The sequence below is a fragment of the Drosophila miranda genome, chromosome XR, assembly GCF_003369915.1.
Source record: "Drosophila miranda strain MSH22 chromosome XR, D.miranda_PacBio2.1, whole genome shotgun sequence".
Classification (NCBI taxonomy): domain Eukaryota; kingdom Metazoa; phylum Arthropoda; class Insecta; order Diptera; family Drosophilidae; genus Drosophila; species Drosophila miranda.
In genome coordinates this window covers 5,154,963-5,169,538 of record NC_046674.1, presented here as the reverse complement: position 1 = coordinate 5,169,538, position 14,576 = coordinate 5,154,963, and the positions used below count along the sequence as shown (strand labels likewise).

General features: G+C 44.5%; 1 protein-coding gene across 1 annotated transcript in view; it reads right to left on the bottom strand.

The window, feature by feature from the left end:
* The window catches only part of LOC108152656 (MOXD1 homolog 2), a 126,480-nt gene that overhangs the window by 31,401 nt on the left and 80,503 nt on the right, over nt 1-14,576 (bottom strand). Inside the window, exon 3 of the mRNA XM_017282150.2 lies at nt 11,594-11,749. Within this exon, the coding sequence (XP_017137639.1) occupies nt 11,594-11,749 (156 nt within the window). The remainder of the gene's footprint in view (nt 1-11,593; nt 11,750-14,576) is intronic.

Genomic DNA, 14,576 nt, shown 5'->3' with positions numbered 1-14,576 from the left:
ACAGCAATCAAATCAACCGTTCCCCAGAAACCCATGTACTTTGCATACATGTGTACAATGTCCTTCTCTGTTTCCATGCTTGTGTGTGTGTTTGTGTGGAACAGGTTACCATGGTCACGTCGGACATTTTTTTGAGTGCCTGTCGGGGGATCTGCTCTGCTCTCTTTGCTGCTTGGTGCTTGCTGTTCTCCGAAACACTCGCCACAAAAGCACATTGAATATCAATTTGATATGCAGCTCGGATGGCTGGGAAATTGCATCGGAAATTTCCCTACAAATCTTGACATTCTTTGTGGCATGGCATCTTTTCCTTCCATTTCTGCCAGTGCATTCTTGAGGCTTTCTCTAAGCTGGCATGTATGCCAATTCAATCATCAATAGGCAGGCAGTGGCACTTGTGCAATTTTGGAACTCTTTCTGACAGCTGATTTCAATAACTAATAGGGAAAAGTGGTCACCAGGCCACCAGCCACTACCCACCTGCTTTCCCCTTTTACCCAATTTTTGTTGTAACCTTATAGCCATGTCAGGCCTTTTGATTGCCTTGACCAGAGTGGGCGGCAGGCGCCTTTCCTTTCACATTGCTGACAGTCGCATGGGTCTGGGCCTGGGCCTGGGCCTGGTAGACTCCTGGCTGGACATTGGACACAGCTGAAGGTCCAGGCTCAGGTGAGGAAATAGAAGAAGAACAAATCCGGACAAAATATGCCTAACTCTGTAATCGTTTTTGGCTCTATCTCTGGCTATCTGGCTATCTAAGTGGCTTAATGATTTTTGTTTCATTAAATTGAGGCATCTGCATAGTCTCGAAACGGATGCCTGTGTGGATGTGTGGATTCATTTGTTGTGGCAATTGACATTAATTTGATTTATTTATTGCAGATGGCAAAGGCCATTGGCCATTTTAGCTCCTCAAGGTGCAAGTGCTACCAGGATTTGCTGGTAAATTAACAAATCTAATGAGGTTTCTGCTCGCACTAGAGTCCAGCTTCCTCGCTCGGCCACTCACCCACTCACCCACTCACTCAACAACCCATTCATCCTCCCCATTCACTCACGTACAATATTTGTGTAAATGAAAATGTTGTTTAAACTGTGTGGAAAATTAATGTTCATCAGTGGACAAAAGCAGCAGCAGCAGCAGCAGCAACAGCATAAGCTGCAGAAGTAGCAGCCAAAGCCAAAGCCAAAGCCAACCAAATGTGTTCGTGAGAGGGAATGATGGGGGATGCCGTCTAAATTATTGCAGCAAATATATCCAAATTTGCAACGTACGTATATGCGAGTATGTTGCATATGTATGTGCATATACGGAAACAGTTGGGGGATGGTCCATGGTTCATAAGCATGAGCAGCTAAGCGAAAAGTTTAAACAAGGAGCTTCCTGCCTTCAAGTGGGCCAAAAGGAAAGTGCCTGGCCAAGCAAATAAACCTGCAATTATGGCTAAAATAAATTATAAGTGAAAGCTAAGTAAAGAAGGCTCCCAAAGAGGAGTTAGTAAAGTGTGCTGCTAGAGAATCAATCACGATTGAGTGGAGAAAATAGAGTACTCTAACTAGTATCTCAAAGAATCTATGCACCTTCTATCTGCATTTTCCACTAGCCGAGTCCTCAATATTATGAAATCCTTTCAAGGAGCGAAAACATTCAGATTCCCTCTAGCTAAATGCCAAAGAACATTCACATTTCCATTCACTCAAGTTATTCAACACATTTTCGTATTTGTGGCTAAAAGGTTGGTTTGGGGCTGAAACCCTTCATACGATACCATTACCAACACATTTGTATCTGTTCCGCTTTCGGTTGGGACTCGACTCTCTTTCTCTTTCTCTGTCTCTGTCTCTGCTCGTACCTCGACTCTCCTTGTTGCCTAATTCATATTCATTTATTGTGTTTGCTGCAGTAGTTATCCTCCAGATCCCTGGCACTGGAAGGACATGGCTATGGACATGGCTATGGACATGGCTGGAGATGGAGATGGAGTAGAGTTCAAGCCAAACTGGCATATCCGTTGCTTTATTACATTTCGTTTAGTTTTTGGCCAACTGACCACTTTTTTGCGGTTCTTTTGTGTGTTCCTATATCTGCATCTGTATCCGTGTTCGTGTCCGTGTCCGTATCCGTATCTGTGTGTGCGTGTGAATGTGTGTCTTAGTTTCTCGGACTTTGCGGTTGCTTTGGTCACTAGCGCGGTATTTGGCTTACATCAGAATGTGAGCGTAAGCCCCTCTAACCCCTTACCACTTACCCATAACCCCTAACCCATAACCCTAGGGGGTGGGCTGGCGCATGGCGTATCCTCACTTGGCTTAAAATGAATTCACTAACCGAGTTTGTTCGGAGCGAAAAGAGCGGGAAAAAAATGCAAGTTTACTTCGCCATTTGACCATAAATAATATAATAAAATAACTACACACAGGTCACAGCGAAAACTATTGCATACTTTATGGCGTCCTGCTGGGGTGCCCACTGGGAGCACCCCACTCCCATTCCCACTCCCTTCCACTCCTACTCCCACTCCTCCCCTCAATATGTGGTCTAATATTTTTATAAACAACAGCTCTACTATCGGTAAGCCAGGGAAATGGCAGGAGGGTCATGCCATAGTTGATTTTTCCATATACAGAGTTTGTGGTTTCTATATAGAGTTTTGTTGTTGTTTGTTTTTTGTTTTTATTTTTTAAATATTTTAGAGTTTTGTTTGGTGTTTTTTTTTTTTTTGCTGTGGCCCTCGGCCTGTCAACGTTTGCCACTTTAATTACTTTGGCTCCAAGGATGCGCAGATTTTCCACCTCTTCTTCTTTTTGGTTTTTGGTTTTTGTTTTTGTTTTTGATGGTTGTTTGTTGGTTGTTTTTTGGGCATTTTTCCTGGCCCTGTTGCATTTGACAGGGCGTTCCTGGTTCATTTTCCTCCCGCTCTGCCCGACCGATGACCGACCATAGCCTGCTGCGTTGAAAAGCAACTCAACTCTCGGCTCGTTATTTATGGCCCTTACCCTTGCCCTGGACTGCCACTCACCTCAAAAAACGGTTGTCGGATGGAAAAACGGTCAAAAATGGGCGATCCCCGGCGCAGTTTTTCTTCCTCTCTCGTACACACACTCTCTCTCTCTCTCTTCTTCACTCTGTCTCTGTAGGGCTGCTGCTTTGTTTGTCATTGCATTACTTTGGCTGTAAAATCCCGTACTGGTGTTTAGTATGGCAGCAGTCCCAGCATCGCGCCGTCTCTTTCTGCCCTGGTGCTGTCACATTCGCTCTATCTATCTCTCTCTCTTTCAATATTTGTCGCTTTAGGGCATTAAAACAAACGTTTCCCATTGCGTTGCCTCGGTTTGCCTTTTGCTTTTGCTGTTCCGCTGTTCTGCTGTTGCTTTAGGTTTTGGTCTGGGTCTGGGCTTGGATTTGGATTTGGGCCTGTGCTTGGGTTTTTTGGCCATGCAGCGTGCACGTTTCGCATGCACTTCTAGTGGTGCCACAACACCATCAACAGGGACCACTCCACGGCTCGGGAACGGGAACGGGAATGGGAGCGGGGAACACTCTCCCAGAACAACAAAAGCGCACACACGCACACCCACTGGGCAGTGGGTGAAAACAGAAAGCACGGGGAAAGCAAACTTGTGAGCGCGAAACGTGAAAATCACAGTCCGAAAATAAAGCGCAACAAGAGGGAAATGTTTTTTGGGGCCACTAGCAAAGGCGAGCATATTGCAAAAATACTCTACGAAACGAATATCCTTGAATGTGAACAGATCGCAAAGGATCACTGATATCTGGGAAAAACTGGAACAAAAAGTACTTCAAAGTATCCCTTAGAAAACCTTTGGTAATCTTTGGTTTCTGGATCCTTGTGGAGATCACTGCGTCTTTCTCTGCCAAATCATTTGGCAGCCCACTGTCTACCCTGCCACTGTTGGATTGTTTTCTGGAGAGGGTACTGCTGCTGCAATTAATCTGGAAATACGCGAATCTCTTTGCAGTTTATACAAGTGGAGGCTGCCATATACGGTACCCTTACCCGAACTCGTACCCGGACCCGGACCCGTACCCGGACCAGTACCCGGACCGTTCGTAGCTCGTCAACTGGCAAACTCATGTGTAAAAGGGACAATGCTGGGTTTTAACTTTAATAAAGCGACTATGCGCGCTACCCATGCGACCACTCCAGGAGTCCGCCACTCGGTCCGCTCCCCACACCATATATGTAGTACTCCTCGTTTCGCTCATGGGGGGAGCCGGTGCCCAACCACTTTTCGGGCACAAGGCAACATGAAAATCCACATGGCTCTCTCCATCTGCCTCTGACTCTGCCTCTTGCTGGCTGCTGGTTGGTTGTGTACTTGATTTTTGGGCAAAGCGGCAAATAACATTTTTGTTTGGCTTTGACGTTGTTGCAATTGCAACGGTTATTCCATTTGCTTGACAAATATACGACGATGCGATGACGATGACGATGTTGAGCTCTCCCTGGTCTGGGGCCTGGGCCTGGTCCTGGTCCTGTTCTGAAATCGTTTAGAACTTCCTAAAGGGAGTTTCGGTTTGGTGGAGTGGCTGGCAAAAACTCGAAACTTTTACTGAGGAATTATGCGCAATTTTTGTTTGGCAGCTCGACCATTGCCAGTGCCAGTGCCAGTGCCCGTGCGAGTGCAAAGTGGTCTAGGTCTAGGATGAGTGTGTTTGTGTTTGAAAAGAGGCTCTTAGGCGGGGGTTGCAGGAGCAGGAGCAGGACCAGGACCAGGAGAAGCAGAACTCTATTGTGCGCTTCAAAGCAATCAACATAAAACGGTTTTCCTAGAAAAAAAAACCGAACAGGAACAAACACGTCCGAAAGTAATGAGCGGGAAGTTCCATTAAAAATGGGAGAGGAATCAAAATTGAGGGATAGTTTTTCTTATTTGAAGATTTGTTTATAATTTTTTGGTTCTTTGAGATTGTGCTACTGCATTAATGGATTTCTGTAAGAGGAAAGGTGCGTCCTCACATGCTGTTTTCGGACCACCTTGTGCACTTAGCTCGGCTTTTAGTTGGCTTGAAGGCTAACCATTTTCGGTTTGGTTCACGCTCTTGTGACTTTCGGCATTAACAAAGTGCCAAAGGATTTCCAGTTGGCTGACCCCGCCGCCCACCCACAGGAGCAGCAGCAGCAGCAGAAACTAAAAATATGTCAAAAATTAAATCAATTTAAAATTTTGTTGCATACTTTTTTGGGGCACTGGCTTGTTGCTGGCTTTTTGATGTTGTTGTTGTTGCAGGACCTATTAAATTTTTAAGTGCCAAGCGCTGCAACCGCAAGTCCCGCAAACACCACACGAGAAGCAACCAGGCAGCGCCCCTTACGATCCCCTGACCACTCCACTAATAATTCATTATAAAAGTCGGTGCTTTGGTTTTCGGTTTTTGCGTTCTGTGCTGTGTCCCCCCGGTTTCCCTCTGCCTTCCCTTTCCCTTCCCTTTCCTGCCATTTCCCGTCAAGTATAGCAGTTTGGAGCTTATGTCGTGACAAAGTGCACACATATGTGACCCGTAAGAGAGATGTCTGGGTCTGGGTCTCGCTCTGGCTATGGCTCTGGGTTTGGGGTGTTCATGTTTATGGCACGGTTTTGCACTAAAGTCAGCGTCAGCGCCAAGAAGGGGCACTCTGTCTGTTCCCCCGAACGTTTTCTCATACGAAACGCCAGCATTTCCATTAGAAATGGCTCTTTGCCCCATTGATATGTTTTGTGTAAGAATTTCCTTCTGTCACGTTGAATTCGTTTTGAGGAATTCTCCCCTTTTGATGTGGATGTGGATGTGGAAATTGCAATGGCCATTGGTGGGGTGTCTGGGGTCCTTGGGGTCCTGGGGTCCTGGGGTCCTTAGCGCAGCTTGTAAGTGTTGAAAATTACTGTCGACTTGACTTGTTGCCTTTTTGTTTCTCCCCATTTGACTTTCCAATGGGAAAACAGCCATAACAATACATATACAAATATAAATACATATACATACATATGTATGTGAATGTGTGTCGGGTGCCGGACTAGGGCCCCACCATTAATGGGCAAAAATTACTGTTTACAAGTGGGGGCAAACTCCTCGGAACCTCTCATTCTCATTCTCAACCTTTGGCCTGGCTCGAGTGCAAGTTTCGTGTTAAAATAATAAACACATAGCAAAAATTGTAGCGCCATGTGGCTGGCCGGGTGGGAAATGGCCGGGCCCCACGATACAGGGCCGTAATTCCATTACAGAACTACTTGTAGACCCGTGCCCGTGCCACGAACATAAATTATATTAAAAACAATATTTTCAACAGGCTTCGAACAGAACTTCACACGGGCAAAGTTTTCTTCTACACTCCACAATTTTTCCACTCTCTTTGCATTTTTTTTGCTCTTTTGCTTTTTTGTTTTTTTTTTTTTGCATTTTAAATTGTTGGAACAGGGAAATGCCGTGGTAGCTTAAACAATTACCCCAACAACAATAACAAAAACAACAGAGAGAGAGAGATAGAGAGAGAGAGAGCAGTGCGCACAACAACAATAACAATATGAAATTATTATAATGACAATTAGTGTTAATTGTCACTTTCGGTGTGGAATGTTGTTGGTCTCGTTCTGGTTTTGGTTCTCATTCACTCCGTTGAATTATAATTTTGCGAGGCTTAGAGAGGAAATTTGCATTTTAAATGAGTTTTTCTTTTGTTTTTCTGCTCTTTTTTTTGTTGTTGTTGCTGTTTATTTCTGCCTAAGCAAATAATGAGAATAATAATAGCCAGTAATCAACATGAAAGTCAATGAGAAATTAAAAATTGTAATTACTCAATTACGTTGCATAAATCTAAATCAAAGTTTCAGTCATTCAATTCTCGTGAAAAGTTTCAAATGGATTCGAGTGGATGGGCGATACTTAATGACAATTTTGTGTAGACGGAGGGCTCTTTTATTATAAGAAAGAGGGGGTAGGGACAGGAGACTGGCACCCATAAACATTTTAATGATTGGAAGTGGGCGTTCCAGCAATTAAGAGAGAGTTCGGTTAAATTCAATTAAAGTCGCGCTCCGCTTCAATTGTATGGTGGATATCAAATAAATGAATATCCATTCATTATCATCGAGTCCCGAATCATCGAAAAGACAGCTGAGACTTAGACGTAGAGAGTAGCTGCTGTAGAGGGGGCTGCTGAATATTGAGTGATAAATGTATTTCAATCTCTTCCTGCCAGTGAGAATCCTTTTCGTAATCGCTGCTGATTATTCGCTGGTCATATTTCATTGCAGAACTTTTGTGGCATAGCAAAAGGAAATCATTAAAAATATTTAAATTGACCGGCAGTTAAATGCGAGATGGAAAATGGAAAGAAAACTTTTGAATGTGAAAGATGCGATGCACACTCCCCCTTTTACATTATCAAAAGTTTTCATGGGGGAAAGGAAGGAAATATCCAAAATCTCGAATCTGAAATCAAATTGAAATGACGCACTTAATGGCATTTTATGGTTTATGCCCAGACTTTTATTATTCCACCTCTCTCTCTCTCTCTCTCTCTCTCTCTCTCTCTCTCTCTGAAGTTCTTTCTGTATCTTTTTCCCTCGTTTACCCACTCGTTTTTCTTTTTGGTTTTTTTTGCCCTTCATTTAATGCGCCATCGTTTTTGTTAGATTTTCTTCCGAACATTTTCCCTCTGCCACAGGGGGAGTGGAGGCTGACAGTCTCTTCCTGACGTCATCTGTCCTGTCCTGCCCGTCCGCTCTGGACTTGACTCTTTTTGGCCAATTGGTAATTTCGTTATTAGTCACGCTCTTTGCGCTTCATTAATGTTCATTACACATAAATGAACCCACATCGATTGATATTTTTCAACTTGGTCGACGGCGGCATCGTCGCCATCGTCGATGGCGGTTTTTAGTGGCTGTAATTTTTGTATTGTGGTTGACGTTTTTGCGGTTTATACACCCCCACGCCTCCTCCGGCTTTTTCGGGCAATAAAAATACGGTGCGTGCATTTGTGGACCCGCCCCCGCCCCCGCTACCGCTTGCAGTTTTATTTATTTATGAACACAAAAAGGGGACAGAGCAAAGGGTTGCGCCCCGACTGATACAATTAATTATATAAATAAACATTTTTATTTTTATTTATATTTATAGGAGAATTTGTCGAGACACAAACTTTGAACTTTTGCCCAGATAATGCCTCCCCGCACATATGCTCGTGCCCGCACTCGTATCTGTATCTGGTACGTACGTCCCATCGATAGGGGTGGCTCCGGCTCCGGCTCAGGCTCCTGCTTCGACTTCGGCTGTGGCTCGGAAGGGAATTTATTGTACACGCTTAATTGAACATTGGCAGCGCTTGAAAGGTTGAGCAGCTGATTGACTCCGCCTCCTGGCTGGCCTCTAACTTTCCCTTTATGCCATTTTTTATTCCGTTTTTTTTTTTATGACCTTCGCCGGAAAATTGTGTCCTGTGGAATGAGCAGGGTTGACTAGGGACCCAACAAAAATTCTTGAAATCGTTGCAAGTTATTTAAAATAGGGTTTTTTTTATTATGCGCTTAAACAGCTGGAAATTTCATTTTGGTATATTAAAAATGCAGGCCCAGTCTCCGTTTCCCCGCTCGGAGTATCCTTCTGGATAACCTTGCGGGGCGAATGGGCCAGAGATCCAGAGATCCCGAGGGGTGGCTCGTGATGATTATGCCACTTGAGCGGCTTAGACTGATAAATCCATATGGCTGGCTTCAGTGCGCTTTGAAGTGGCACAAAATCCAAGGAGTGAAAACATTATGCGATGAGCAGATTAAATTTGGAAATTTTCGAAAAAATCGGTCCAATGATACACGTGCTATCCATGGAGTGTCCCTTCGCTGTAGAGTATCCCTTAGAAGGATTCATTCCCCTTGCAAGTTTCTGCCGTAATTTGCACATTGGCCGCTCGCTAAACGCGGAAAGAAAGTGACTGGAGTGCCTTTTGGGTTCGGTGGATAGTTACGGCGGTTGGGTGGATGGGTGGATGGGAGGGGATAATAGTAGCTGGAGAAACGCAAACAATTAATAAATTTTTAAGTGCATGGCAAATCATGCCTTGCGCTGACCTCAAAGTTCTCCGGACAAACCAAACTCAGACCTTGCAAATGGCTCTGCACACAATACATTATTAATTCTCGCCAACCCCCTCGCCCCAGTGGAGCCCCCATCCCACCTTCCACCACCCACCCCCTCGATGCACAACAAACAGCGCTTAATTTGCCAAATGGTTGCTTCTGTTCTCCTCCCAACCATCCCTTCACTCCATTGCTCTTAATGCAAAAAACTGCAAGTTGTAGTTTACTTTTTTATTCATGGAGTAGTGCGGGGGAGCATAAGGGTGGAATATAGTAAAGAGAGGGAGAGAGAGAGAGAGAGAGAGAGCATATTCAACCCGCGAGTGGGCAAAAGATGCAAAATACCTTGTCCAGAAAATTGCACAAAATACGAAACTCGGCAAAGAAGTTAAGTGAAAGCAGAAAAGCAAAGCCGACAAAAGGGAAAAACTTCTTGTGCAATGAGTGACAAGGGGAAGTGGGGATTAGGGGAGTAGGGAAATGCCTCGACGTATCTGATTCTCAGTCATTTTATCTGAATATTACAGAACTGTTATACGTATGTTATATAACTGCTATACACCGGGTATATAAAGCTTCACAACTATTATCTAGCTGTTATAAAAGTTTTATACAACTGTTATACAAACAACTAAACTAGAAACTAACTCATTTTTCTGCTATAGGACTATCATACAGCTAATAATTAGAAGCTTTATTGTTGTATTTTGGCATATTGTTATTTAGCAGTTTTGATAAAGATTCTTCTATAAGCATCTTATGAAAATATTACATATTAGGCACACGAAAAAGTCTAACAACTTTATGTGTAACTGTTATAAAACTATGTTTATTGTATTTGTACTTCGAACTCCCACAATTGTCAAAGAACTTGTTTATAGAATGAACTATTTAAAATCTGGTTAACATCTGTTTTATGCTATGCCCTTTATGCCCCATTAAGTGCATTCCCCAGGGTAAGCAGAGTATACAAATAGTAACAAATTTGTGCGGCAGCCAACTCTTGTGCCCCGCTCTGGCTCGGGAGCACGCTGGCTGGCAGCTTGAGAGTAAATTGAAGCGGAAAACTTAAACCAACTGCGTAAAGCGGGGTCAGCGAGAAAACAGAAATTCATTAAAACTTTGCATTGTGCCCCGAAATTGCCCACAACAACATCAACAGCGACAAAAACAGCAGCTCCAGCCACATTAACCAGCCAGCTTATTGCAAACTAATTTGTCTAGGGCGATTTGGCCAAAAGATTGCGTTTCGTCTATGTGTGCGCGGTGTTCCTTGTAGTTCCTTGCCAACTCAGCGTCAGCCTCAGCCTCATCCTCATCCCCATCCCCTGACAGTGTCGTTGATGACGCGACAAAATCCAATTAATACGCTAGACAAATAAAATACTTGGCCCACACCCACCACTCCCCAAAGAAATCTCGAGGGGTCTGAGAGACCGTTTAGATAAAGCAATAACCAAATGTGTCTAGGAGCAAACACACGCGACTCTGCATAACATTTTTCTATCCCCCCCTTCTCACAATCCTCTTTTGGGGGTTAGGCAAAGTTGGGGGGTTAGGGGGTTGGGGGGATACCACCACACTAGTATATCTCAATATGCGTGTGTACGAGTGTACAAGTGTGTGTGTGGTTTGGGTTTCCTTTTCAGTCTTTGTCGCCATGTCTGGCATATGTCTCACTCGGTGTCTCCCTCTCCACCCTGGAGGAGTATTTGTGTTTGCGCCACGCGCTTTGTTTACTCAAGTTAACCAGAAAGTTTTCTTTAAGATTTACGCTTAAGTTATACGTGATAAAACTTTTATCACTATGACTTGTTCGTTCGTCCTCGCCCTATCCTCTCCCCTGGCCAATATGGGACGAGTATGGAGTATTTTTGCGGTTTTGATAGAGTGCTTAGCGGAGGTAGCTGCGAGATGAAGAGATTTCCGCAAACTAATTGCGCAATCAGTATTTATCTACACTGCAGCAGCAGCAGCAGCAGCAGTCGCAGCAGCAGCTCGTATCGTTATCGAATGCAACCCTTAATCCGGAATCCTTAATCCTTGAGCACTCTCTATCTCTCGTTACCATTCCATTTCCAATTTGTGGAATGGAGGAGACACTGCCGCTGGCTCTGGCTTGATTCCGTATGCTTAGCATGTCACAAATTTCAATGTTTATATTTGTTTAAGGTTATTGCCACAACTTGAACAACTCCCAACTACATGTAGGGGAGGAAGGATGGAAGGAAGGACGGAGGCAGCAGCGAAATCACTTTAGTACTTTGATGGCAGAAAGCTTATATCATCAGAGTTTTGGGGGCAGACGACTCGCATCGCACTCTCTGAAACTTTTTATTAACATAAATTACGAGTCCGAGAAACAGACAAGAGAGACGCATTCGCTTTAACAGTGGAAGTGGAGTGCATAAATTCCATTTTGGAAGTGGCAAAACTTTGGCCAGTACTCGTATATCTATTAAGGACGGGGCCAAGGACTGAAGTCTGAGGTCTGAGGACCGTGTGGACTCACCGTTATGGCCATGTCATGTGTGCCGTCGCATGTGTCCAGCTTACGGCGGAAGCGCAGGACCGTGTGCGTGGCATTCTCGTATCCCAGCATCAGCATATAATCCTGCGAGGGATCCACCACCGGCTCGGGGTCACCATTCCGTGTGACGTGTCGATCCTGTAATTAAATGCAGGCACAGTGCCAGCGAAATGGGATTAATGAATGGAAAATGCGAGAAAAATACTTAATTTACGGAATACGGAATACTTTTCGTGTAACGCTACTTTCAGAGACTGTTCCAGCCGCCATGGGTTTCGGAAGGGAACTGTTCGACTTGTTGTTCTTCTGGAACCCCACTCACCACTGTCCCTGCGACCACAGGCACTCCCTGGAACTGCACTCAACTCCACTCAACTTTCGCAGCATGTGAGCTCAAGTTTTCCCCCAAACAAACGAGTATATTTTTTCATTCATGTTTGTTTTTTCGTAAAATAATTTAAATTTTGGTGAAAACTGAAGGCAGAAGAGGACTTGGCTTTCCCTTCCCCCCCTGCTCTTTCTCCCTCTTTCTCCCTCTTTCACCCTCTTCTGCTCTTTTTGGTCTTTTCTTCTGTTTTGACAGAGTTGCCAGGCTAAAGTTGAATAAGTAGTTTTCGCCCACCAAGAAGCAGATGGGAAGACCCTTTTTCGGTTTAAAAATACACAAAATTCTGCTCCTCCACCGCCTTCGACATCGCACCCGCCTTCTCCTTTTCCATCTTATCGAATTCTTTTGCACATGTTGGCCAGCCTCGAAGTCGAACACAGAAGCCAGATATCAGAGTGGGTGTCGGAGCGGGTGTCAGGGCGACGGGAGGTGTTGAGTGTGGGTCGGGCGTATGTAAATTCATATACATTCGAGTAGAACAACATGACCTCTGTCTGCCTGCCCTCAGTATCGGGTAGAGTCGCCTCCCAGCCCCCCACCCGCCCAGCCTCCCAGCCGCCCGGCCTGACAGTGGCAGTGGCAGTCTTCCATCCGTGCACGATGGCGCAGGGGATGTACAAGGATGGCAGCATAGAGGTGCCTGCTAAAAGGATTTCAGCTTTTCATATTGGCAGTTGACTGCAAATGGGCGTTCTCCTGTCTCTCACTCCCTTTCTACCGTTCTCTACGTCTCCACTTCTCGCTTTCTCTTCATCTTTTTGTTGTTTGGCTAAAAATTTTGATGATGTTGCCAAAGTCAAATTTTCGAAGGAGAAGCAGAGAACATAACCTATGCTTGCTTGTGGGGCATGCCCCACACTCCTGCCGTAATTGAAGCTGATGGAATTTTCAAAGAGAGTAGAACTGTCTCCAGTATAGAGAGATTGCTACATTTTATCGATTTAATTATCAGTTTTCTATATCAAACGAAACAAAAAGGGGTATTCCGATGGCACTTTTCTTTCATGGCTGTTTTGGTATTGGTTTTGGTTTTGGGCAAGGTAATGGATTTTTGTGAAAGATTTCCTTGGATTCCATTTACTTTTCTCTTATAATTTTGCTCTATTCATTTGGTAAATTGCATCCTCCATCATTCCCAAAAGGAAAACGCGCAGCTGATGGTCAGTTTTTATTTTCCTGTTCGTGCCCCTGGCCTCCGCCACTAACACGTAGATCATCATCCCCCACCTGAGAGCATTTGATTTATTTCCGTTAATGTTCTATCTTTTATCACACTTAACAAGCGGGCTGACAGACAGACGGACAGAGGAGGATGTTCACTTTCCCAAGCTGTTTTATCCCATCTGACAGATTATAGCGCATAGAAAAAAGCTTTCCTCCGTCTCGTCCCATTTTCCGCTATTTGTGGATAGCAAAATGAGCGTTTTCCATCATCTAATTACAACGAAAATTTTCTACACACACACACTCAGGCACAGACACACTCGCACACACCTGAGTCTGTTGCAATTAATTTGCCCCAATTTATATCATCTCTCATGCTCCTGCTTCGTGCCACACGCCGCCTGCCCCTGTTGCGTGTTGTTACACGCCAGGCATTTCATTAATCATATCTCACCGGCTGCGCCATTTGCCATTTTAGTTAGCTAATTAAAAGTTTTTTTCCATTGCCATCTTTTTACTGCTGCTGTGTTCGGTGGCTTTTCCCATAGCGAAACATTTAACACACATTTTGTGAAAATTTGTCCCATCTATTCTACAGATAATTTACAACAGACAGTTCTCACTGTTTCCTTCTCACGCGCTCTCTCTCTCTCTCTCTCTGCATATCATATGATATGTTGTATATGTTTGTCCCTGTTCTGTGTCTCTCTCTCTCTCGCTCTCTCTTTTTTTGGTGGTAATCTAGAAACGCATAATTCAAGATCACAGGCGCACAGTTCCAGTTCCTCTTCCCGTTTGGGCCTGTTTTGCACACAGTTTCCCTTTTAATTTTACATTATCTACCTCTCACACACACACACACACACACACACACCCATATGTATAGTCATACCTTGACATGTTTCCCGCTTATCTAGAAAAAAGGCAGAGAGAGGAAGAGAGTGTTGGGGGGGGGGTACGTGGGGAGACAGAAACTGACGGAAATTAAAAATACGCGCTGCAATGTTGCAAGAGAAAGAGAGAGAGCACCCAACATGAAGCGACACGACGTTATCAAAATCTGCGTGTGCGTGGGCGTGTTCCTGTGGAAAGGGGGCAAGGGGAAGTGACGCCCCTCTCCTCTCAGGTTCAGGTTACCAAGGGTCGTTGGGGGTAATTATGCAAAAAGGGAAGGCGCATAAATTTGCAATATTCTTAGGAGCTGTTCTGCTCTCAAATGCCAACGACGCGACGTTTAAACTGCTCACAACTTTTTTTTATAGGTGTATGAGTGGTGCCATCTCCCTCGCAACTCCCTTTCTCTCTCAGCTCTCTGCACAAAAGCGCAAAAGAAGAAGTGAAGAAACGTCGCCTTGAAGCAACTGGATTCCCACGCAAAGGTATAACAGTTTTCTCATCAACTTTGTTGGGCCC